Below are 26958 nucleotides of genomic sequence, written 5' to 3' on the forward strand. Positions count from 1 at the left end.
TTAATCTAAACAGATATAATTGAGTCTCTGAGTATTAAAGACTATGAAAATAAGTTTGAAAAATCCTCCAAAAAATAGTCTGTGAGCAGTTCATCTTATCAGATACTTAGGTCATTTGCTTAAGTGTAGGCTGTGCTTTCAACCTATCACTAGTAACTTTGGATACTTATCTGTTAATGAAAATTGTCCTGCTAAGCACTGAAAGTCAAACTGTGACCAATTTTTCCATTCCTTTTTTATTCTATTTTGATATAGTGATAGTTACGGGAGATTGTAAAAAATGAACAATCTTTCATTAATAATGACAGAAATAACAGCAAATGCATATAAATGGAATTTATATATATATCATAAGCAGACATACACATGTATGTATATTCAAAGGGGGGGAAAATTAATGCAGTGTAAAATGCATTCTTATCTGAGTTCAGGGTTCTCATCAGTAAATTTGCTCCAGAAATGGAGGTGCCTTTGTCTTAGTTTGGAGAGAAAAAAATGGTTATGTGAGGTATTCAAATGTTTTTGTTCTTTTTTATCCACTTTCTCAAATGAGCAGGACTTACAGGAGTGAGAGGTGGTCAATATCTTTTCTATATACTTTATTGTTTGAGGCCATCTCCATGCATTCAAGATACTTAAATGCATCTCTGTATGCATGTGAGTACAGAGACATTTAAAACAGCCTGGGGTTGCTGTTTCTGTGTTTGCTGGGTACAATTATGTACTTTGAGCCTTTAAACGGAAGTGGGACTCTCAGTTTTTTTACCCTTTATCTCCTTGTTACCAATGAACATGTTTGCATCCAGGATGGTATTCCCCAGTTCTTGCCTTACCTTCACATCGTTGACATTCATCCTTGTTCCCTCTTTCCCAACAAAGATGTCATCAATGTCAACCAGAATGTATCTATCCAAGGACAGTGTGAGCTTCTTCCCTGACAGAAAAGAGATGGCATCAATAAAGATCAGCTTGTGCAACCAGAAAGTCAGGTTGTTTCCAAAAAGAACTCTCTGAATCCCATCATGAAGCCCCATGTCCTGGATGACAGTTGCATACAGAGCAGCCTTTGGCAATGCCATGGGGGTTGGCCTGGAAGTCTGCAGTTCAGTTAAAAGCACAGGTTGGTAGGTGGAATGGTTGAAGTGGAAAACTGTCCAGTCTTCACCAGGCAGTGGGCCTTTCTCAGTCCTTGGTGCTTTGGTAATGCGCAGAAGGGGAGACTGAGGGTTTACAACACAATCTTTGAGGGCAATGTTATTGTAAAGATGTAATGGCAAGCCTTTCAGTTTTGTACTTGGGGAGCTGTTCTCATTGGCTTTATGAAAACCAATTATGCTAACACTGTATTCCACGCAGTATTTTTCCAGAAGCTCTCTGTTCCATGAGTCCATGGATACATACTTTAAAATATTCTCGTATATAATAATCGTATATTTTCCTCTTCCATTGTCTGTGAGAGGGGGAATATCTCCCTTGGCAGGAGCAATGACCATGTGGTATTGAAATCTGCTGGATTCAAGGATGGCTATGATGTCTTGTCCCAGCTGGGAGTACTGACTTTCCACAAAGAGAAGGATGGTGGGATCAGTTTTAGATGGATCAATTGGTTTAGCTGTTTTCAGCTCCATGGACCTGTATGGTAAAAGCTTGAGATGTTCACACTCTGCTTCTCCAGTGGTTTCTGCAAGAGTCATCTCCTGCTTGTAGCCAGTGTACAGGTAATAGGCAGAAATGACAATACTTGCTAGGCAGAAGGCAGCCAGGAGAATGACCAGGGTTCTGAAACTTCTTCGGAGCCTCACTATTAGATTCATCTTTTGTAAGACTTCCAACTTGACCTGGACTTGTTTCTTTTTGGTTTTCTCTTTCTAAAGTGCCATAATAACAGTGAGACGTGGAGGTGTTGATTCCTCTCCTGAGACGTTCATGTGACCATTGCAGTGCATTTATGAAGTTGTTGGAGAGATTATAAAGCTGTTGGAGCAGGAAATCAAAGGATCTGGAAAGCTAAATTGAAAGAGGCTTTCTCAGAATGCAGCAGTTGCCAATAATCAATGAAGAAAACTCTTAACATTATCTACAACAACAAGTAAAATAAAAGTAAATAAAATCCATAAAGCAATTAAAAATGCATGTTAATAAAGACAATGATATCAGCGATGTAAGTTGAGAGGGAGGCTCAAGCACTATTTGAACAGTTCAAATGTTGCTTGCTTTCTTTAACATACCAGAGCTGCTTCTATTTTATTATGTTGGCTCACAACATCAGTGGTGGATGTTGATGATACGGCAGTGGAGGTTGAACTTACCTGCCAATATTCTGTTACATTTTGTTGCAGTACGAGAGATGGCAGCAGAGGGGTTAGTCTGACATAATGGTGTCTGACATGGAAGTGCGTATGAAGCAAAGGTGTGCCACTAAACTCTTCCATGTGGAAGAAAAATGGCACCTGTTGACATGCATCAATTCTTGCTGAATGTTTCTGGAGACCAGAGGATGTGAGCACAGTGAGGTGGTGCTGGGTAGCGTGTTTCAGCAGTGATGACAGCAACATGAAAGTCAAGCCACGTTCCAACAACCGTGCACAGCTATTACACCACAAAATGCAGAGCATCTTGATCAGCTCATCTGATAAGATGATCTGATAATCTGCCAAGGATTATGACCAAGGAACTGTGTATGGAGCTGAATATCAGATTCAATATGTTGGAAATGTTGGTGGCGGTGTTGTAATATTGCAGAGTTTGTGCCAAGTGAATTCCATGAATGCTTACAGGAACAGAAAGAACAACATATACAAATTTGGCAGGACCTATTGAAGCAACATAAAGCTGGAGGTGACATTTTCCTAGAACACATCATTACTGGTGGCAAGGCGTGGTGTCACCACTATCAGCTGGAGTCAAAACAGCTGTCCATGAAGAGATGACATGCAGATTCTTCATCAAAGAAAAAGCTCAAGACACAGCCTTCAGCAGGTAAAGCGATGTGCACTTTTGAGATAGGAAAGGGGTGATCCTTCTGGATTTTCTGGAACCTGAACAAACCATGAATTTGACCACTACATAATGATACTGACTAAGCTGAAAGTTCAATCTTTCAGAGTCAGGTGAGAGAAGAAGACAGTCTTTCTCTTGCAACATGATAATGCCAGGCCCCATGCCTCTTTGAAGACTGTGGAGCACATTAGCCAATCTAGGCTGGACTATCTTACCATACTGACTGTATAGATCAGATTTGGCGCCTTCTGGCTTCCATCTGTTCAGGCTGATGAAAGATGGACTGCATGGGCGACATTATCCTAGTGACAATGCTGTCATAGCAGCTGTGGAACAGTGGGTCATTTCCGTTGATGTGGTTTTTTATAAGGCTCTTACTCATTGCTGGCAAAAATGCGTAGCCAATGGTGGTGACAATGTTGAAAAGCAATGCTTTGTAGCTGAGAATTTGCTCTATCAAATAGTATGGTCTTCTATCTGTTATAGTTTCCAAGGAAATAAATAGGAGGAATTACTTTCAGGGCAACCTATGCATTTTATCTTAATACAGCAGAATTCTCCCATGTTCTTAGGGTAAAAAAAAAAAAAAAAAAAGTCTAAACATAGTTTCTTGAGCACAATGGTATTTTTATTTATGGCCATTTATTGGCTAAACTGGTTTATTACTATTATAACTAGGAATAACTAAAGATTGTGTAATAAAATGAGAAAGAAAATGTCAGTTAACCATAGGGTCTAGTTCCACGTCAAATTCATAATTTTGCACTTCAGTATTCTGCAAAGGGTTTACAGATTCTCTTTTAGACTGTGAAACTAATAAAAGTAAAGAAAAAGATAGGAGTGCTTTGGAGAACTTGTCTCTCAGTTTCTCTTCTGTACTTGGAGTGATAAGTACTTTACAGTCCCTTTAAGGACTGTCAATGATTAAAATTTCACATGAATTTTCCAAATGATTGAGTAGGTTGTGGAAACTGCAGCTACAGCAGTGCAAGCTCAATTTTCTGTTCTCCCAGGGATAAATGGGGAGATTGTATGGGACGTGTAGTGTTGGAGTTGCTGAGCCATGAACTCACAGTTAGTTCTGTGAGTGCTGGGTGGGAACATAAGTGTGTGCCCTGGATCAAAGCATTTCTTACAAAATGTTGGGGGCTTTAGACTGTTTCTACTGTCTTGTACTGTTGAAATATGAGGTGCTCAAACCTGACTGTTTGGCCAGCTCTGACACACTCATGCACTTCTTGATAGTTCTTCCTAAATTCATGAGGAACCATTGCTAACAATGAATCATATGACTCAGAAGCAATTAAAGTTAACTTAAACAAATAGCCTACATTACTCTATGGATTTAAATAAGAATTAACGTCTGCCTGAGTAATTTATATTATTTACCTATTGGAAAAATGTGGGACTGTAAGCAGTGGATGATTTTTGAACTCCAAGGAGGAAACAACTCTTTCAGAGAAGATGCTTCTCAACTGTCTGTTGGATTATAATTGTGATTTATTTATTTATTACTATTCTGAAAGCTACTCATCTAATTTCTATGTGAAAAAAAATTGAAAAGAGCTTTCACAAAAGGTAGTGAGGAAACTTGTTTGCCAGTTATATTTTATGACTTTGGTTTTGAGTTAGAATCATGGAGTGGTTTGAATTGTAAGGGACCTGTAAAGGCCATCTAGTCCAACTCCCCTGCAATGAAGAGGGACACCTACAGCTCCATCAGCTGCGCAGAGCCCCTTCAGTCAGACCTTGAATGTCTCCAGGGGTGGTGCATCCACCATTTTTTGGGCAACCTGTGCCACTGCCTCATCATCCTTATTGTAAAAAGCCTCCTTCCTTATGTCCAGTCTCCTCTCTTTCAGTTTGAAACCATTTTCCTTTGTCCTATCACCACAGGCCCTGCTAAGTCTGTCTCCTTCTATCTTATAACCCCCCCCTTTTAGACACCAAAAGACTGCTTTCAGCCATGAGTAATTGCTGAAGCAATTGTGAATTAAAAGGTCTATTTATTCAAGAGAAGCTTGCTCCTGCTCTGGCAGTTTAGGTAGAGGGAGTTGCTGCTGAGGCTGGCTGTGAGTTTACTAGAGTTTTACTTAGTGTTAGTGACCCTGTTGTGTGTCATGTGGCAGTTAACAAAAACAGTGAGCAAGGTGGGTAACTTCTGCATTGGGTTTAACGAGCAGTCAAAAAAGTGTCCTGTATTTAGTAATGTCTACTGTGTGAAGGGAGAAATAGAAAAGAAATGCAGCTATTGCTAAGAAATTAAAATCATGGAGTTTAATTGGAAGACTATCTTTCCTTCCTCCCCTCCCCCTCCCTGAATCCCATTGGTACTTCCTTCATTCTGCAGTTTGCTGTGTGCTTGTTGGGATCTCACTTCTTATTAAAGCTCTAATTAAGATTTTATAAAAAGATAAAACCAGATCAAGTGAAGCATTGTCTATGAGGCCGTGCTTCAGATGCAGTGACATTGATGAGTCACTCAGCCCGACTCTGAGGGTTTATTGGATTAGCAGAACTGCTCTCTCTGTGGGAAGGACAGCCTTGGGGTTGGGGGGGGGGGGGGAGGGGGTAATCTCCTCACAAAACAGCTAATTGCAGCAAGTCTTAGTTTTGTTAGCATGTGAGATATCTTGAAACAATGATTAACACCCTCCCACACACACCTTGGACTTTGCATCTTCTGCTTTCTTTGTGCACTAGAGGGCAATATTTTCTTGCTTTTTGCCAGACAGCACCTGTTCTCACCTCAGCTCACAGAGCAAACAGCCCTGTCCTCATGCTCTTTCCGGAAGGGTTTCACAAATCATCCAGGCATGTAAAGCACCTTAACTGAGACACTTATGTTTAAGAAATATATAAAATAAACAGGGTTTCTGTTCTAAAAAATTTGCTGCTAAATTGCAATGAATACTAACTGAATGTCTCAATAAATATCTTAAGCACAAGGGGGAATTGCACGCAAGGAGACCTAAAACTGCACATTTCTCCTCGCTGTTCTGTCTTGCTGGATCTCTCTCTGGCATTGCAAGCTGTCCAAATAATACATCTTGAGCTAGTTCTTCACTGTTATTATCACTTACATTGCTGGAAAAAAAAAAAAAAAGCCTGCAAATTCATAAAAGACAAAACAAAAATATTTTTTAATCCCAAATTAGTTAATATAAATACCACTACTAAAAATATCTCCTAGTTATCTAGAATAGTATGTAGTTTCTAGTTATGTAGAAGAGTATGCTTGTTGTGTACAGATATTATAGCAAGCACAAGTATTCAGTTATCTGTCTTGAAGCTGTGAATGTCCTGTCCCTGGAGGTGCCCAAGACCAGGTTGGCTGGGGCCCTGGGCAGCCTGATCTGGTGGTGGCAGCAAGACAGACAGCCTGAGGCAGAGGGCTGGATCTGGGTGGTCTGTAAGGTCCCCTCCAACCTGAGCAATTCTGTGATCTAGACATGTAATATGAAGATTAATTAAAAATCTAAACTTCCAGGAGGAAGTCTGGATTTGGAGCAGGTCCCTTTTTGCTTTGTGTATTGCATTTGAGCTGATCTGTTGAACTGATTATATTGTTCAGTTAAAAAAAAAAAAAAAAAAAAAAAAAAAAAAGTGTGAAGTAATTAAAGTTTATGAAAATAAATCAGTTCTATTAGCCTCCAGTGGGACATTTTCCAAAGCATAATTGGAAGTTAAGTGCTGTTTGTGCCTTTGAAACTCTCCCCCTCAAAGTTCAACAGCTTTATATTCACTCAAAAATTCAGAATTCTTTAGAGTGTTTCTGTACTATATTAATTTGGAAACATGAAATGCCGGTGAACCTGTGATCACTGGTCAAAGCACACTGACTCTAGGGACAAAGTCTAGACCTGGGTACACTTATCGAGGAATTCTGCTTATGTTTTCCCAGACTTGATCCTCTAGTATGTGTTTCAGTCTTGTGTTTAGCTGTCTCTCTAGACGCAGTGTCTCTGGCCAGAAATTGTACAACTGTATGTTGAGGTGCCACACCTATCTGCAAGAATTGTCAATTTTCTTTAACTTAGGCATCCTGGAAGTTTGAAAAATTCATTTCTTTGCTAAATACTTGCTGCTTCCTCATACAGATGCACCTGATTGCTTAAAGCATATTGATATTGAAGATGATTGATTGGGAGATCAAGACTCAAGGCTAAAAAATGATAGCACAGCAGTGAGAAGAAACAACATGTTATCAATGCCTTGTGTTAGCGCGGGACCAGGAATAAAAGCTGAGTCTCTCACTGTCCAGTTTCTGAGTATGGACCTTCTAGCAGGGTGTAGTGATTTTAGCATGTTTCAACCAAAATATGTGCAACTAATGGATAGGGAAACACAGATGATGCAGAATGCAGCTCCATATTGCAAAATCAGCTTGCTATTTATGTTGAAGGATCACTGCATTAATGAAGTTATTGCCTGGGTAAATAAAGAGTTCTATTAAGAGTGAGTGTTGCTGCCTTGTGTCATCAGAAGAAATACATGATGTGTTAGTGATCTGGCCTGGGTACAAGGATAGCAGCAGGTATCTGGTGCTTGGGCTGTGAGCCCCAGTGAAGGGTAGGGAGAACACTGTCTGGCAGGGCTATCAGCTCTTCTGTCATTGTAGCCAGGCTAAGGTTCTGATGTGGCTTATGAAAAGCAGAAATCTTGGTTAACACCAAGTAAACTTGTTTTTATCTATGTTGCTGATTGATTGAATAGGCTTCACATCTGTAACAGATTAACAATATGTTGCTGACTACACGGCTACATAGAGGAGCAGTGCACTTTCTGTAATACGGTAATTTCTGGCTGCCTGTCTCAGCCAATGCAATGCTGCGTGCAATGCTGTATGTGCGCCTCCTGTATTGCACCTCATCTGGAAAAAGGCCAGGGCTTCCTCACATCCTATTCCAGTATAAATCAGAAGTCAGCATGTCTTTATTTTCTATATATAAAACTTCCCTTTAGGCTAAAATCTTTCCTCTTTTCCTTCCTTTCTATGCTTATGTGACTTCTGCCATTTATTAGCAGTCTAATGATCCATGACACCAGCTTACTACTCCTTACATAACGACTGCTCATTCAACACAGAAACAAGAAAACCGATTCAAGTGAAAAATAATTCCTGTTGACCACAGGCAAATGTTCAGGGTTTCTGCTTGCTGCAGAGAGAGAATAGCCCTTATGCTGTTTTAAATCTTTCTGGATTTTAGGAAGGTTTTTGATACTGTCCCTCACAACATCCTTTTGGACAAGTTGTTCAACTTTGAGATAAGCATACAGATGCTTTTCTTGATGATGAGCTAGCTCAGCAGTAGAGCTCAGTGCCATAGTGAATGGAGCTACATCAGCCCAGTGTCCAGTCACTAGTGGCACTCCCCAGTACTCAATTTTAGGGCCAGTTTTTGTTCAGCATTATTTCAGTGATCTGGATGCAGGAGCGGAGTGCATCCAAAACAAGTTTGCTGATTACACTAAACTGTGAAATACAGTTGGCTCTCAAGGGACAAGAGGCCTTGCAGAGAGATCTACATAGATTGGCATGTTGGATAATCATCAATGGCATGAAATTCAACAAGGATAAATGCCAGGCTCTGCACCAGGGAGAGAGTAATGCCAGACACAATTACAGGCTGGGAAATGAGTGGCTGCAGAAAGCCCTGTAGAGAGACTTGGTTGACAGTAGGCTCTGAGTCAGAAGGTGTGCCCTAGGAGCCAAGAGGGCAGACTACATTGTGGGGTGAATTAAACACAGCACAAGCAGTCAAAAGATTTGATTCTCCTGCTGTATTTAGTACTGGTGTGGCCTCACCTTGACTACTGTGTGTATTTCTGGGCTCCATAATATAAGAAGAATTTACGGTACTTGAATGTGTACAGAGGAAGACAAAAAAGTCTGGGCTGCGAGGTATCTCCTTTGAGGAAAGGTGACCTCATTGCTCTCTTCCTGAGGATGGGAAGTGGACAGTGAGTTACCAGGCTCTGCTCTCCAGCAACCAATCATAAGATGTGTGGGAATGGCACAAAGCTGCACCAAGGGAGGTTGAGACTGGACATTAAGAAAAAATTGATTTACCATGAGGGTGGTCAAACACTGGAACAGGCTTTGTTAATAAAATACTTTAACTTCTGCTTAGCCCTGAATTGATCAAGCAACTGGACTTGATGGTCTTCATAGGTCACTTTCAACTGAACTATTTGAATTGTAACGCACCTGTAATATTAGAAAGACTACGATCTTATGCATGAAAGAACACTTGGAAACTAGCTATTTGAATTCCAAATTTCTTAGCTTTTTAAATTTACCATATGATTTCAGAACTTGAAGAAAATAATGCTTCCCTGGTGGAAGGGCAGCTGAAGGCATATCTGAAGATGAGTTTTACACATGCACATTCTCATGTGTATACATGTGCAAATACACCTCTTAACAAATACATCAGATCTCCCATCTATCATCTGTAAGGATTTACTTAGTGAGTCTTCAGACTCTTTAGTCTTGATAAAGAAGATAACATCTGACTGATACAGACTAATTAATGTGAAGCTAACTTTTGATCTCACTCCAGGATCACCAAAGTTGGTTTATTTTAAAGGCTGGATGTTGTGTTGAGGGACATGGTTTAGTGGGAGCTATTGGGAATAGGTGAACGGTTGGACTGGATGATCTCAGGTCTTTTCCCACCTTGGTGATTCTATGATTTTTATTTTTATGTTTTTATTATGCTTAGTATTGTTAAGTGCGATTTGAAGCACATCAGTGGTTTTATTTCAGTGCTCAACGTGTCTTTTAACAGAGTAGGAGACATAAGACCCATTTTCTTGAACATATATGATAGATGTATACTTTCATGACAGCGTGTAAACAGATGTATTTTGTTCTCATTAAATCATGCGTATCTGAAGCTGCTGACTTGCCAACTGTTTTTCCTCAGTGATAATTTTTTTTTTTTGACCAGTAGCTGTAATCTCCACTAATGAGAACCCCACAAAAACATTCTATCAGTGAAATACTTACAAACATGAACTAGTGAGCCTGTAAGGATGGTGTTTTCCTTCAGCAAATCTTCCCTTGTGGAAATGTTGCCTCCTTTGATTCGCCAGATCATACGTAACATTTCATGGTACTTAATTCCCACTAGAAATTTTTAACCCTAGGCTCACCCAGACCTCACTTCTGGTGAATGTTGCTTGATAATCAGCTTTAACTCTTCTTTACTTTGGCCCATTAACTTCCGAGAGTCCCACAGTCATCTGGGCCATCCAGGAATGTGCATAAATATCCATGCATAGCGGTCTACTGACCTTTTCTCCAGTTGTCATTAGTTATCAATCTGAAACACTTCAGTGTTTTAGAACATATGGGGTTGTAATATTTCCTTAAACTTTTTTCTTAAGTGTCCACAAATATAATTACGATCTTTGGAGGACCATAGATGGAAGAGAAACCTATATTTTTTTTCCTGTTTCTTGATTGGGTGGTTCTTGTCATTATTGCCCTGAGGAAGCATTAACAACTCTGTACATATTTTATTCAGTTTCAAAAATATCATGATACATCACTGTATCATAATGTATTGAAATATATATACCATTTTGATGTCATCTGGCTGAAAACCTTAACTATGTTGTAAGACATTGTTTTTTTTTTTTTTTTTATAGTAGTCTCACCATATGCAGGGGAACTGTTAGGTCATTACTTAAACTGGTGATTAAGCACCTGATAAAGAAGTGAGGTTGGCCTTGGGAGCACTAGCAAATTGCTTGCACATGTGATTCCCAGGTGACCAGAGGGGGTGGACCCACCCTGCACTCATTCATATGGGCCAGCCACGGAAGGGATTAAGCTGCTTTCTGAGAAGGAGCATCCTATGGCCAGAGATTCACTTCACCAGTACTCTGAGTTCAACTCTTCATTCTGTATATGTCTGTTAGTCAAGCTGTGAATATTTTGCCTAGTACTGCTAAAAATGTGTCAGAAGCAATTGTATTTATTCATAAGCAGAACACCATGCCTTTTCCAACATGTATTTGTCTTGTTTGAGTAATGATAATGTATACCCTTTCTTGCTGATAATTTACCAAAATTCTAAAAAAAGAATAATCATTATTCCTGAATGCAGTCGTGCCTAAGGTAGTTTGGCTGAGCTGGAAGCAATAGCCATTTTGCTCTTGGATAATGACCTCCTTCAAGTGACAGTTGTCTTCATAACCTTTGTGAGATCCGTATAAAAATACTACCAAGAATGAGAAGATTGAGCTACGATCTGAATGTCAGAAGCTTACTGCGTAAGTCGTAATGACAGAGCCAAAATGTCACAGCAGAAAGTTGTGGTTGAAAAGAGTGCAGGTATTCCTATGCTGCAAAGTAGGGTGTGACCTACAGGATCATGTCCTTGTTCATTCTTTGCTTTCCCAATTGGATTAAGACAGAATGCAGGTATAGTGAGCATCTTATAATTTCACTAATTATATTAGTGAATTAAGTTGCTGAATTAAGGTGGTGAATAGAAGCAGGCTTCAAGTTTTCCCCAAGACAGCCTGCCAAACATTCCCCCTGTCAACAAATCTGATCTTGCTTGGTTAATGGCTCTTCATCACTTTTCAATTCATAGTCTGATGCTTTGATGAAAGCCAATTTGAATTTGTTTCAGTTTTCATAGGGAACTTTTGTGAGATGGTGTATCAGATGTTTTATTACAGTTCACGTATTCTGTTATCTTTGTCTACTCCTATAAGGCTGTCAATTAGCAATGCAGTCTCGATAGAATGATTTGTGCTTTGAATTTAGTCAAGATACAATATCTGTGTAATTTAATGCCAGCCTACCAGTAGTCTTTAAATTGAATCAATACAGTAGTTAAACTCTGCACATTGCTTGATCATATGTGAAAGCTGACAAAAAAAAGAGAACAGAATAAGTAACATTTATGATTTTGTTAGCATCTAAACAATGGCAGAATTTCTGTACCTTGTAAATCTGCCAGTGATTACAGATTTGCTGGTTAGCTATTGGTACTTTACTTTTTGAAGGCTTCTTAAATAGATTTAAAAGCTTTCTTCCTTACAAAGAAATAGTTACTTTGCTTACAAAATAGACTCTGAACTAGCTTATTTTGTGCTAAATTCTTTGGTCTTGATACTCTTTCCCAGTGCTTAATGGTTTCCCACATTTCATGTACCAGTAACAATTTATTTCACTCAATAACGTGTTTTCTGATACCTGTATCCTGTCACTGGCAGTAGTTGTGAGAAAGTCCGATGTGGTTACATCTGTGCTAGGAGTTAGGAGACCACTAACTTAAGAAAAACTACTGCTGTCACACAGTAATGATCTATCACTTGCTACAAAGGAAGTCTATTTAAACATAGATAACAACAACTTTGTACCTAAATCCTCAGAGCAGCGTGTTTACCACATAACATTTAAACAGGTTTATTCTGAGTTTGCTCAAGCCAGGCTCAAGGCAGGCAGGGGTGGTTTTTAAGCTCCGGCTACAACAGTAACAGCTTGTCTATATTTATTCTTCAGATAAGTTCCACTGAAATTCCCCCTCCCTGTCTTCATTATTGCTGACTGAGGGGTTTCACTATCACCAAGAGGATTTGATAGAAAAACAGGCAGTGTAAGCAGTGAGCTAGGCAAAAGCAAGTCTTTTCTGGGAGATACTTGAAGTAGGAGTGCAATGATATGTGTAGCCAGAGACCATCCTTTTACCTCTCAGATTGCTCAAAAACTGTGTCTGGTCCCAGCAGCCTATGATAAGAGCAAAGCCATGAATGGAAGCACCATCTTAGCTTTTGGCACTTGCCTGGAATGTGCAGGCCCATGCAATGAGCTAGCATTGCTTACCTGCAACTGATGGTAAGGGTTTTTAAGCAAAGTAGAGTAAATAAGAGTTAGAAGATTCTGGTTCTTATTACCAACTCTTTAAAACTGGAAAGATCAGCTTCTTGGGCGTCAATTATGGCAGTGCGTATTTCTACTGTCAGTAAAACTAATCTAGACAGAAACTTCATCATCTGCTAAAAATATTACAATGCAATCCAACAGACTATATCTCACTTTAATACATTTAAGTATTTCCAACACTGCAAGAAGACAGGATAGTTCAAGGAAGTCTTATGGATGATGTTAATACAGATTCACCTTTTTTTGTTTTATTTTTTTGTTAATCTAGAAATGAGCGTACGACTTGTGTTTGCATATAAAGAGGGAAAAACGCCTAGTGGTGAGAGAACAGGGCAAGGAGCCAAAATGCTGATTTCTGTTTTTTGCCACCATCATTTACCCTCTGTAAGTCACTGCTTTTTCAGTGCTTCAGTTTTCCCTCCTATTATTCTGAGATTCATACTTGTTCAAATGTACGTAGTGTGATTATTGCACAGTTTATTTAAAACCCAGAGCAGAACTAGTATTTTCATGTACACAGACCAATGATTACAGTGATTGTTTTATCTTATTATTTTGCATACCCTCACCAATTTTTTTTTTTAAATATTTATCTGAGGTGGGCCACTTTCCGTCAAGTGGAAGGTCACTTTCAAGATTTCTGATGTATCATCTGTGACTTATACATCCTGTTTTTCTTTTAGTTCAAAATGCAAACAAATATTTCCCTTCAAGTGATCCATTCTTTGTTTCATCTAGATAAAACTGAATTTAGAAATGCCACTAGTTGGATAATGGACCTACTTGGGAATTCAAGGGATTTTTTGTTGAGTCACACTAAGCTCACAGACTGGAACTTGAACTAATACCATTAGAGTTATATGATAGAATGCAAAGGCTTTGACTAACCTGTTTTGTGATATTTCTCTGCTTATTGATTTGCTGAGACATTAACTTGTTTTTTGGGGGGAGAAAATGATCTAACAAAAAAGAAAATCCAACCAGTAATCTAAATCTTTTTAGCTGAATGTGCTGCCAGTTCCCTTTATATTCAGTTTTCTTTTGTCTTGTATGGATTGGGTTTACCAATATGTATTTCCAAGATGTTTCTCGAAACTTAGCTTGGCTTTTTAGTTTATGAAAGGGAGTTACGAGCCTACAGAATGATGTCTCATTACTTACTGCAACAAAACACTAGAATCTATAGTTGTTTCAAGCAAAGCATATATCTATATGTATAGATGTATACTGTTCCAACTGAAAGAAAATATTTTCCATGCAGGACAAAGTACTTTCTGAGCTACAGTAGTTAAGAATGCAAAATGACTGCTGTTGATTCATGCTGACATGTAAATCTCTCTCTTTCTAGACCCAAAAAGGAGTTAGTCTTATCAATGTCTGAGTGGGTTGCTCTGGGGCCTGGACAGAGTGTTCCTTGTTGTGTGGACAATGCACAGCATGGAGGTATTCTGATCTTTAAATGTGGTTTATCTGGTATGAATTATAGCCACATGGACCCCTACAGGTAAGTTAGAAACAATGAGGTATGGGGAAATAAGACTCAGCTCATATGTTATGCTGTTCCAGAATCACTGCTTTTCAGTTACCAGCAATATAGCATCCTCTCCTCCATCTTAAGCGCTATTTCAACTCAAAGCGTGGCCCCTTAGTTGCTGATGGTATTTACTGGCTTTTACAGCACCTTGTGACTGAATGGACTGCAAATGCTTTGCGTACAGGATGTCCCACCTTTTACAGTACAACTGTGTTGAAGTAGAACAGTGAAACCAATTAAATGGCACAAATGAAGCCTAAAAACTAGAAGTGAATCAAAGTGAATGAAAAAGACTGGCGATGAATAAACTGCCCATTATATCAGTGATTTAAGGAGGCAAAATATCAGCATTTTTGCAAAACTATCAAGGTCCTACTTTATTAAAACTTTACTTTATTAAAAAACAACTACTACTTTATTAAAAAGCAAAACAAAACAAGCCCGGAGAGCTTTAAAATCAAAAGTGACCAGTTGCTTTCCTGTCGTATCTAAAAATTTCTCTGTGAAACAATGACCACCTGCTTCTTTCTCCTCTGGTGGTTTAGGGGGTGATAAATCATCCCTGTGGGAATGAATTTATTTAAAGAATACCCTTAGGCTCTAGAGCTCAAGCTTTGTCTTTCTTGCAAAATGCTGGTTCCTTGTACAGGGAAAGGATGGTGGATAAAGCATCCTCTGAAATTAGAACATAGGTGGGTGCATATTTCATGACAGACTGTTTTAACTTTCTGAACAGTCTCCTCTTTTATGGCCTGCAGCTGCTATTAATTATTTAGCACAACACTTATTTATACACTAAGAGCTAAATGCAATCCTTTCAGTGGAAGCCTGGCAGAGTGCAGGTTGAAATAAGTAGCTGTGGGTAGTCCTTCAGGAGGATACATCTCAAGCCAAGTTTTGCTCAGGGAAGAACCCACTCATGTTATACTGTCTGCTGCATCTCTAATAATGATATATAAGGGCATGAGGTTAAGACCCAGCCGTAAATAAAACTCTACAGTCATAGATGAATCAACCCTGAACATTAGCAAGGTGTGTGTTTCTCAGTGCTCTGGTTGGCTGTGGCAGAATTGAAAGTACTCCTCTCATCTTGTGACTGCTTAGGGATGAATCCTGAAGTTTCACAATTGTTCTGGCTGAAATTCTCCAATAGCAACCTCGTTAGTGGCTGGCTGTGTGAAAAAGCATGCACTCACTAAATGTAGTTGTACTGTGGTCTGGGAGAAATGCATTAGCAGCTGTATATAAATGACTAAGTTGCTGACTGCATTGTACAGTCTCATATTGGGGCTGCACTACTGAATATCCTGCCTTAGCAGGTTTTGAGGGAGGGAAGAAACTTGTGTGGTAAACTCCATGTGACGTGAAGCAAATAGAATGAAGGTCATGAAAAGCAATTCAGAAATTCAGCAAGCTTTCTCTTGCTCAAGTGAGCCAAGTACAAAGAAAAAACCTTTTTTCTTCCTGCTGTTTTTATTTATTTATTTATTTATTTATTTATTTATTTATACTCCATAGAAGAAGCCCACCCTGCTCTCACTTCTGTATTTGCTCTAGTTCTCCAAAAGACTCTGCAGCCTTGGAGGAAGGATTCATTTCCTCTATTTGTCTGCACTTGAGGAAAGAAGCTGTGACCCTTCCTGTAGCCAGAGACATGGAAATGGGTTTTAATACTTCTCTGTTCCTTCCAGATATAGTTTAGAACATCACGTCACAATACAGTATTCTGGTGCCAGTGTAATTTCTTCATCAAATACTGACATGGTTTCTACACTGTTGTGCTGTTGCCATGTGATTCTGGTAGCATTACTGTTTAGATAAAATATTATTCATTTTCTATAGCAACTGTTAATTTCAGAAGTATCTGTGATTTCGTTGTAACTATTATTACTGACAATAGTTGTAATAAATGTTTTGGATTGACGTGCATGGCTTTTATTTTCTTCCAGCAGACAGGTTTTTTTTTTTTTTTTTTTTTTAATAGTTCAAAAAATTTTTCAAATTTAGATGTTGATGTGGAAGGAAAATTCTTTGGTTTTGTGTTTGTTTTTTGTTTGTTTGTTTATTTGTTTTTTGCATAATCTGCATGGCTTCTGCTCCATGAAATGTTAACATCTCAATAGGAAAGACTTATTGCTGTGATATGACTATTCTTCAGCCTTTCTCAAAATGTGAGACAGAACACTAACTTAATGCTTCAAGTAAATTCCAGCATGGATACCACTCTTCTGCACTTCAATCCCTCAATGCTGGCTCCTTGCTCAGGTCCCCAGCTGTTCAGTTGCCACTCTATATTTTACTCCTCAATCACTGCAGACTGTTTCACAATCAGGCTCCCCTCACCATGGAAGTGTGGAGAACCCCTCTCTTGTCTTTAGCTCACTGTCCCATTTCTGACTTTGCAGGCTGGGGAATCAGAGTTTTCTGCACAATTCTGAGTTACTCTTTCCTTTGGACACCAAGCCTCCAGCTTGAAATTCTTTGCTCATAACCTAGTGGGTTGGTTTGGTTTTTTTTTTTCTTTTTTGGACCTGTCCATTTTGCAGGCACAGGTTGTAGATCTCTGGATGCATCTAAGAAGCTGAAACATTATTAAAGCTTTGCAAAGCCAATGCTTGATGGAAGCAAACATCAGTATATACATGCAGCTGAAGGTCAGCCAGCCTGATGGACATAAATACTGACAAATTTTGTAAAAAGTCTCAATCAGACTTGGAACAGAAATGACATATAGATAGAGATTTGGTTAAGAGAGCATGATATTCTTATTTTATTGCTCATAGAAAAATAAAATGAGACTTTTTTTGGTGGTATAAAAGTTTAAATGCCATTTTTTTGCTTAACTGAAAGCTCAGTCATGACTTGCTTGTAACTCACCAGTTTTTCTTTGAACAGTATTGCCCTGATTTTGCAATATGTAATCATGTTTTCCTTAAAGTATCTTATTATACCTCTAAGAATTCTTACACTGTATGGCTTCACAAAAATAATCTTTACTATTAGCATATTTCCTCTCCGCATGCACTCATACTGAATGATATTTGAACTCCGGAGGAGCTCACAATTCCCTTTGTGCTGCCAAATCAGCGGAGATCAGTGCCACTACCAAGAGCAATATAGCTGCTATCACTACCTCTGGACCTCCATAAAGTTTTAATGGCTTCCCTAACTTTATAGTGAGAGTAAACAGGGTGTTCAGACAGAAATATATATATGTATAAATACACAGATATATGCACAGGTAGTCAGTGATTTGAGCATGCTGATCTGTGGTTAACACTTCTTTGATTTGATCTACTCCAATAAAAGGAAATATATAGCATAATTCCTCCAACCTCATAGAAAATGGATGTTAACAAGAAATCAGGAAACTCCTGCTTTCATTTCTGACACTTTCAGACATGAAGTGTTCATTATCAATCAGAAAAACAGCCATGCTCTGAGGAAACTGTAGAAAAACCTAACACACAATCTTAAACTTCTGCAGGGAAGAGTGCCAATAGGAAAATCTAATCTAATTGAGCCCATCATATTATCTGGATTGATAAGGTTCAGAAGAAAACTGAGAGCCAAGAATTTCCTTTGTTAAATGTGACTTGGCATTTCCCACTGCTCTCTTCTTTAGAGCAGCATTTCAGAAAGCAAATCAGACAGCACATCTTGGCTGGTAAAATGTGCATGATGAAAGTATGCAGACATGATAGGGCAAGACAGGGAAGCACCTGGCAGCATTGCCAACTATGTAAACTTTATGAGCAGGGAGATTCTGATATTATCCCACAAGTTTAATGTCTTGTAGCAGAAGGAGCATAATTTAAAAACTCCTGAAGTAACTGAGAGAAAATTACTTGTTGTTTCTATTTTACATTTGCTCTGATAACATCCAGAGTATTGAGGTTGAAAAGGCAGAACAACCGCCTACACAGGATAGGCCAAATTCGGAAACATTTATGAAAAGCGAGGGAAGGTTTAATCAACAGAATTAGGAGCTGCAAAAGTTGGTTAAGAAAAATATCAGTGCAAATTCCCCAGGGAAGACAGAATTAATGATCATGGCTTCTGTATGCATGTGTGGTTACTGTAGTGTAGTGCTTGTAGGGAGAGACTTATTCACCTCCACACAATTCTCCTTTGAACGCTTATTCCCAGCAGCAGTGACTTAAAGCCTATGTGCCAGCTGCAACCTAAAAATGCTGGGCTGCCTCTGTGCTCAGACTGTAGTAATCTGAAGAATAAATGCTGATTTCTTTGGTTTACTTCTTTCTGCCTGACATGCTCCCTGCTTCCAAACCGTGAATGATCATACTATTTTAAAATAATGTTGCTGATGGATGGTGGTTAGAAACAAAACTACTGGAAAAGATCAGATCTTGGCTTCCTTGCAGAACACTTACTTTTAGTAGTACATTGTTACTAAATATCCATGCAAGCTTGCACATTGTCATTTTAGTGCTCAACTTTGCTTTGTTCAACATGGACTGCTAGATGGAGGCAAACAAAAGCCAAGTATATAGAGCAGACTAAAGAATTGCAACCTTATCTTTTTTTCCTCTTGTCATCTAACTTCCAGTGCTTTAAGTTCTGTGCTCTTTTTGCATATTTACCCCAACAACTATTTCCCTCCTGTTTACATCTGAGACATTGCATATAAAGAAGGCAAGGATATCAAACTTTCTGATAAACCTTTGAATGCCAGGCTGTCAGCAGCTTTCAGAAACACTTATTATATATGAATAGGTGATAGGCATGCTATAACTGCAAGCTCTGTGTATATCATACCTTTTCAAGAACAGTTTTCTCTGAGTACATACACTGTCTAATCAGTAGCCTTTAACACGTACCCAGAAGTATAGACTAGTGTATAGCAACACATGCAGAAGCTGAAGAACAGCTTACCTAGAGAAGAATTTCTTTTCCTAGTGTGCAGGAAAAAGACGTCTTCTATTCACATCTCCTCACGCAGCTCCAGGTAAGCTAGAGAGAGTTTTCAATTGATAGCAGCTGTCAGAGGAGTATCCCGGGAAGGCTCCTCTCACTCCAGTCCCAGGGACTGAACTCTGCCGGCACAGTCACATCTCATTTATACACAGGCTGTCCTTTTCCAAACAAGCAGCCAGCTGGAACGATTCAAACCTCTGCTCAGCTCACCGTTAAAATGCAGCTTCCTTCTCGGACACGGGGATTACACCAAGGAGCAGCCGGAGCGCAGCGAAAAGGCTGCGAGAACTATTTAATCACCCGAATACCAGCTGCTCCTGTTACTAGTGCCACTGCTGCCGTGCCTCCCGTTTGCCGGAGCCAGCCTCCCTCTGCCTCGTATCTCCACGAGTATCGGGGCGGTGATTGGCAGGAGCAGCCCGTTCCTCTGCTAATCAACCCCGAGACTTTCAAGGACTCGAGCTGCTCTGATGTCACGCCGGCGGGGGGATGCTTCACGCGAGGCCGCCGCCACGCAGCCTAGTTCGGAGATGAGCCGCGTCCCTCTCGCGCCACCGTGATTGATGAGATGCTCCGAGAGGATCTGCATAATCTGTCACTGTGCAGTTGGTCCACCTCCCGCCCAAAATGCGGGAGGAAAACACTGCTCACAGCTTCTGATTTTACACCTGGAGCTTGCAGCTGAAAGCCTGGATACTGGGAGGAAAAAAGAAAGAAAAAAAAAAAAAAAAAAAAAAAAAGTTGAAAGAGTCATTTTTTCTGGAAGGAGAATGCTTCAGGCAAGTATGCAAGGGGAGCCCCCAGCAGCACACCCCATCCTCAAATGCTAGCAGAGGCTCCAGAAGATCACAGTTCTGCAAGATTTTGTGGTTCGTACTCTTGCTGGGTCACTGGTAAGATCACCTGGCATAATAAGAGGTTGTTTTTTTGTGCAACAGCGTGGTGTGACCAAAATCAAGCAAAGGTCACCCAGCAAGCTGGCTAAAAAGTGCTCTTGATGCTACTACCTCTGGGTGGATTCCAGCAAACGTGCAGCGCTTGAAGGTGCAAAGCATTTTCTTCTACTGTATGCAACACAAATTCCACATATTTGTTGCATAATTTCTTATTAAAATCCTTTAGCTCATCCAGCTAGGGTTGAAACCTGTACCCATTGCCAAGATACATGATTGTTATGCAACTTTCTAGGGTTAAATTATATTACAGAAGAAAATCTAAACGCTTCCTATATTAGAAAAATTAGATTTTATACCAATCTAATTTTCAATTTTTGCCAGCTTGACACCTTTCACTCCAGAACTGTTCTTTGTACCGTGCACCTCAGAATTGAAATTCAGCCAATTCTGTGCGGCAAATGTGAGGAGAAAATAGTTTTGTTCAAGGAGACTGGAACAAACCCATTCTGAGATGATGAATGATGCTGTAAACTCAGATTTGAATCATGGAAGGGTCAGCTCAACCTTTCATGTTTCCAAAATAGTGTAAATAAATGGTATTCCATGCATTTTCCCGTTTACATCCTTCAGCTGGGACCTTTGCATTGACGAGCTGTTTACTCTCTGTGATTATCCAGGTTTCAAAGATGGTAGATATTCCTGACTAGGGACTAATTTATTCCTTCTGGCTAAATTAGAAACTGAGGGAAAATTAAAATTCAAAGTATATCTGAGTCATTTCCTGTAATTTCTAATTACAAAGCAAGCACTGGGGTCTTTTAAAATCTCTCGTACCTATGGCTGACTCTGGATTTGGGGTTTTTTTTCCAAATACTGTTGGGAAGGTTGAGAGGCGAGTTCCCACAGGACCTGAGTGATGAGCAGGTGTCTCCTTCTGCCCCGTGTAAATGGGCAGTTTTTGGTCAGGCAGTAAACCAGGATCTCTGAGTCAAGTTAGAGAATCTTTTCCCAGCATAAAAAAGAATTTGGGTGCACTTGGTTCAAAACTACAAAAATGTGAGGGCTTCCCATTACTAATTCCATTGCCACAGTTGTGTGAGAAGAAAGTCCAATGATCGTTCCTCTTGCTCCCTGTCTACTTTTGGTTCTTGGCTGTACTCAGAGTATCAGAGACATCACTGTGAGCTGCCAGGCATTGCTGCAAGGTGTGAGTGTGTGACAGGACATCTCAGATACCGTCAGATGTGGCAAAGCAGCAGTTCCCCCTTTGAAGCCGCCACACTGGTGGAGCTGCTGCTGCAGATGTTCCCACGGCAGGCCAGCAACCAAGTGGTTACGCGTACTGTCAGAGTGTATTTTAATTCAGATGCTAAAGTCGCTCTTTGAACTTATCTGTTCACTTTTTTAGTGATTTAAGTGGAGTATCAAGTGAGAACTTGTCTTGCTGAGATACAAATCTTCTTTGGTGTCATTCCCTAGGATCGTAGAATCATAGAATGGCTTGGCTTGAAGCAGACCTTCAAGATGATTTAATTCCAATCCCTGTAATGGCAAGGTTGCCCTTCACCAGGTCAGGCTACCCACAGCCTCATTCAGCCTTGCCTTGAATCCCTCCAGACTGGGGCATCCACAGCATCTTTGGGCAGCTTGTGCCAATACCTCACCACCCTCTGACTGAAGAATTTTTTCCAAACATCTAACCTAAATCTTTCCTCTTTTAATTTAAAGCTATTTCCCCTCATCCTATCAGGACTTTTCTTCCAATCATGATATTATTTTCATGCTCTGCTTTAGGGGAAAATATCCAAAAACCGAAATAGAGCGGGAAGAAACAGAAATTAAGTATGGATGGAGAGAGGCAATAAAATGAGGGAAACTCTAATAATGAAATACCATATTAATGAGATACCATATTTATGTTGAAATCCTTGCCATAGGGTGTACATTTCTCTGTACTTACCTGCAGCATGGAATTTGCATTAGCTGATGGAAATAACCTAATTATTAGGTGATTCATTTCCCCTATGTATAGGGAAACCTATAGCTAACCATCATTGCTTAGCCCTTCTATCTCAGTAACTACAGTTGTAGGTAAAACTATATGTGTCTATATTTTGCCCCCAAACTGGTATTACCTTTCAGAAGCATGCCTTTTTGACTTATAACTCTGGTATGGTGGTGGTGTTGTGTTGTTTTTCTTGGTGTGTTTTGTTTGTTTGTTTGCTTTTGATTTGTTTATATTTCAGACTTCAGTTGCTTTGTTTTGTCCAAATTTTTTTGGGAGCTTACACAAATGTAAACAAATGTTTTGCTTTTCTAAGCCTAGTGCTTTCACATAGACTCTGCTTAGTTCTGCGTATGTTAAAAAGACTTTGAATCAGGTTTTGTTTTTTTTAAAGGGGCACCTGCATTTACACTAAGGGCAACTGCTGAAAATTCAGTGTCCTTCACCTATTTAGGTAGCTAAATCCAGACTCTGGTGTTCACAGTTCTTCTCAGTACTGTACTATTACTGCAGTGTCTGTGCACCTACCTGCTTTTAAGAAATTTGTCTTCATGACATATTATAATGAATAAAAATACATTTCCTTCAATTTTGTGCTTAGAGATATGATACAGAGCATGCAAATACTTTTTAGATTAGTATATAGTCTATGATCTCTCTCTTGCTCACATTTCTGCGCTGCTTGAAAATGTTCATGGAAATATTTGGATGGAAATTTTGTTGTTATGCAGAGCTTTTGTTTTCTCTAATTGCCTTCTGATTTCTCACCTGTTACTACAGTGCTCTGGTGGCACTTTAATGGGCATTCCTGACTTACGCTCTCAAAATTTGCCTTGCAGCACGAAGGCCACAATGCAAAATGAAGTTGGCTACAATACATATGAGCATTTCTTTCAGCTAGAGGCATCTGATCTGTACAGTCTTTATTGAAAGAAAGATGGCTTTTGACTCTTGAGTTCATAATGAGTTTAAAGAAACAAAAATTGACTATTGCTCAAAGGGTTGGCTTTTTGTTGAGCTGTGCAGACTTTTAAACTTCCCTATAATTGAACAACGTGTCTTTTATTAAGAACACAAAGCAATTCCTCAGCTGGTGGAAACTATCAAAATATCCATTGATTTCAGAGGAACTATGACAACTTATAAGAATTATAGATTAGTCTAATTCTCCGGCAGCTTCTCAAGATATGCAGAACTTAATTACAATCACATCAAAAGTGCAAGAAACAGAAAGGCATGGCTGAGTGTGGGTTTTTTCAGGGTATTCAAACATACATTTGTTAAGAAAAGTCTGTTGATTTGGTTGGTTCTGGTTCTGTTGTTATTTATTTATTTATGTTTAATTACTAAGTTGCTTTTGACCCAGAACATGTTAGAGGTTTTATATGCTCAAAAATGTGGAAATGAAATATGCAGATACTTGGAGTAGAGTTTTGAGCATCACAACTCAGCTAAGACATTCTGTCTTGTACTGGAAGTGCCTGACTTGTGGATTATTCTTATTTCCCAGATAGCAGTGGAGAACATGCTGCAAGTAGGCTGCTTAAGCATGAAGAGCTGATTTGAAACAACAGCAAAAATACTGCAAAGTCCTATGTGCAAAATAAAATAGATATGCAAAAATATGAACTATATTACTTGACTGCTGGCTTTCCCCAGCTAAACAGCTTCTATTAACCTCCCCTGTTGATGTCTGGACACATTTCTTCTGCAAATGACTAAGGCAGGTCAGCACATACAGTTTTGTAATGACCTTTATCTTAACCTTTCATATCTTTGTGAAATAATGTCAGTGTCCTAGTGTGTCTTAGTTCTTGTAAGCCTTCGGTTATATTTGTCTTAGAGAGAGTGTTGATATAAACTAATATTGAAGTATCTGTTAAACTAACATACATTCATTAACATGTAGCATTAGAGCTGTTCTGCAAATCTCTAATTGCATTACTGTTTTATGTCCTAAGTGCTTACTCAACTATGAACGTATAAACTCTAGTCTGTAAGGACTGTCATCAAGATGCTATCAAAGCAAAAAATGTATTTGTTCCACTCAGACCAAAGTCTGATCTACATCACTGCTTTCTGAGCTCACTGTGACACTGAGAGAAGAGCTGGCATTATGCAAGTGGAAAAGCACATCTTTGCATGCCTTTGGGGCTCTTTCCTACTATTTGCCATACTGAGACTTTCCTAGGTTTGGATTAGGCCTGAAGTAAGCAGAAATGTCCTGTGAGGTAAATAGGTGTAGGCCTAGAAAGAAAAAGGCTTTTTCACGGGGCAAGAGGAATGTATTGCTAAGTAAAGTTCTATTCTGCTTAGCTCCACCATAATTTGTGTTAGCACCTGTACCACCATGCCAGTGGGCCCTTTCCTATCTGGAGTGTTTTCCTGAAGATTGTGCTTGTGGCCTCCCCACTAATCAGCAAGTCAATCTATTTTTAAAAATCGCCAAAAAGAGTAGATTAAAAGCAGCACCAAGTCCCCCAGTGATTGCCTCTCTCAGAACGGCTCACTACTTTTGCTGCTACCTCTAGCACATAGCTAACTGCAGCACGTGTGGAAATTTGTTGTTCTAGAAATGCCAGTAGAGCATCTATTTTTCCTTTCTGTGAACTATGAAAGATCATTTACTCTATTGCTTTCTCCTGTGCCAATGCTACGGGCTTTCTCAACTTCATAGAAATGACCTTAGAGTTTCTTTCTTCCCCAGTCTTGTAGCCAGGCAAGCACAGACTGTAGAAATGCCAACATCCTGGTATGTGTCAACTATTTCCAGTTCTCCAGTGCCCACTCACAATACCAGTTCAGGGTGATAAAGTGACTTAATTTAACAAGTAACATATTTTGTTTGGCATGACCTTGCAGCAGCTCAAGGCACTGCTCACAAGATGGCTGTGTATCATTCACTTCTGCAAAAAGGGCTTCAGCAGTCCCACTCGCTGCCTTCTGATGGTCTCAAAGAGGGGGGAACCCTCAAGGGAGTGAGGCAAATCTGAGAGCAAAAGTCCCTACAGAAAGGGGTGCCTCACTGTCATGGGAAAAAACAAAACAAAACAAAACAAATCAAACAACAACGAAAAAACCCACAAAGATTTGCACTGATTCAGGATTTCTGTAAAATTGAAAGAATCCACTGTTGGTCTGGTCCCAGCTAAGTCACTCTTTTGCTGTGGCTCCTTAGGCCTTTCTGCTTTCTCCCATTCCAAACTTAGTGGAGCTATTTTATAAAACAGTGAAAGTAAGCGAGAGAACCATAGTGTGCTCAAAGAAAAGGTCTGAAGCTCAGCCATTGGGGAATCATGTGTATCTTTCTTTCCACTCCCTTTTCACTTTAAGGAGCAATTATATAACAAATTACAGCATTATACTGGGAAATAAAGAAGTAATTCATTCTTGCTGCTCTATCACAACACTTGGGACAATGAGAAGATTTATTTCTGTGTAATATCATCATTTGGTTGTCATATGCCACCTGCATAGCTAAGCCTTGGTAGCTTTCTAAGTAGAGAGAGAGGAAAGCAGTTATACCACCATAGTACATTATTTTCCGATAGATAAATCAACGAGTCAATAGTTACAATAAATTTTTTGAAGATCCAATAGCTAACAGAACATTTTAGAGAGAACAAACAGTAAAAACAGTGAAGTTGTTAAAGGACTGGTAAGCTGGCCGGAGGCACATGGCTTCTTACAAAGAGGAATCCAAAACAGCTGTTTGCAAAGCCTCTATCATGTAGAAGAACATTCTTCAGAAAAATGACAGCATACAAATCCTGAAAGTAAGCATTTCTTCCTTGATTACAAAAATTAAGAAGCTTGAATTCTTTCTTTAAAATATTAAAAGTATTTATTTATTTCTTTTTTTTTTTTTTTTTTTTTTTTTTTTTTTTTTTTTGCGTTATTCCGACAGTGGAAGGATTCATAAAGTAACTTAATTAGACCATAGCTCCAATGGGAGTCCCCTTTAACATGTCTATAGAGGTTCTTTAAGTACTCTAATCCACTCTGAATAAAAGGTGAAACTAGGAATGATATTTTCAAAGAAAGAACTACAAAGAGCATTTATCTTTCTCTTTTTAGTTTTCTATCTTTGCAATCTAGATATCAAGCTTCCATTACATTCTAAGGATGACTTTTTTCTAGGTTAGCTCTCACAAGCTTAGCTTTTTATATACCCTAATTTAATACTAAAAAAAAAGTCAGTGAAAAATCCATTACTAAACCACATTCAAACTGGTATTCTAGTATTACAGTAATAAATGGATGCTGTTGTACAGAGTATTCTGTTTCAGCTTTTAGCAAATTTCTTTTATTTTTGAAATCCCATTATCATTTGTTTTCTGCTTCATCTAGTCCTATAGGAGGAGGCCTCACACTTCCAAGCTGCTGCTGATAATGCCCTAGCTAGCGTGGGAAATATTGATGTTGAACAGAGCCTCTGTAAATCACTTTCTGTTTTCTTCTGTGGCCTTCTCTGAGAATTGCCTAAACTCTGAGGCAAGTTCCTGATACTCTGAAGTTCTTGGTCTTCCCATTCTTAAGTAAATTCATTTATTCCTAGAGATTATTGGGTGCATGAATGCTCTGAATTTAAAAGGTCTCCAGAAGGTTTTGTGCAGCTTTTTATTTTAAGGCTAGCAAAATATGAGAGGAAATTATGCTTGTCTTTAGGTGTTCA

The 26958-nt window shown here is 39.2% G+C and overlaps 1 protein-coding gene and 1 long non-coding RNA gene across 5 annotated transcripts in view; one reads left to right on the forward strand and one right to left on the reverse strand.

The window, feature by feature from the left end:
* The window catches only part of NDST4 (N-deacetylase and N-sulfotransferase 4), a 158185-nt gene that overhangs the window by 86954 nt on the left and 44273 nt on the right, over window positions 1-26958 (reverse strand). For 2 of the 3 annotated variants that reach the window (XM_042812442.1, XM_042812439.1), the window contains exons 3-4: window positions 19341-20078; window positions 834-2077 (exon numbers count right to left, since the gene is read on the reverse strand). In XM_042812442.1, the coding sequence (XP_042668376.1) occupies window positions 834-1814 (981 nt within the window). In that variant the 5' untranslated portion in view covers window positions 1815-2077; window positions 19341-20078. The remainder of the gene's footprint in view (window positions 1-833; window positions 2078-19340; window positions 20079-26958) is intronic. The other variant, XM_042812441.1, reaches the window with a different exon arrangement.
* The window catches only part of LOC122157062, a 245839-nt gene that overhangs the window by 15873 nt on the left and 203008 nt on the right, over window positions 1-26958 (forward strand). The window lies entirely within an intron of this gene.

This window comes from Centrocercus urophasianus, unplaced genomic scaffold (genome assembly GCF_019232065.1).
Source record: "Centrocercus urophasianus isolate 14NV4802_14NV808 unplaced genomic scaffold, USGS_Curo_1.0 seq_13, whole genome shotgun sequence".
NCBI lineage: Eukaryota > Metazoa > Chordata > Aves > Galliformes > Phasianidae > Centrocercus > Centrocercus urophasianus.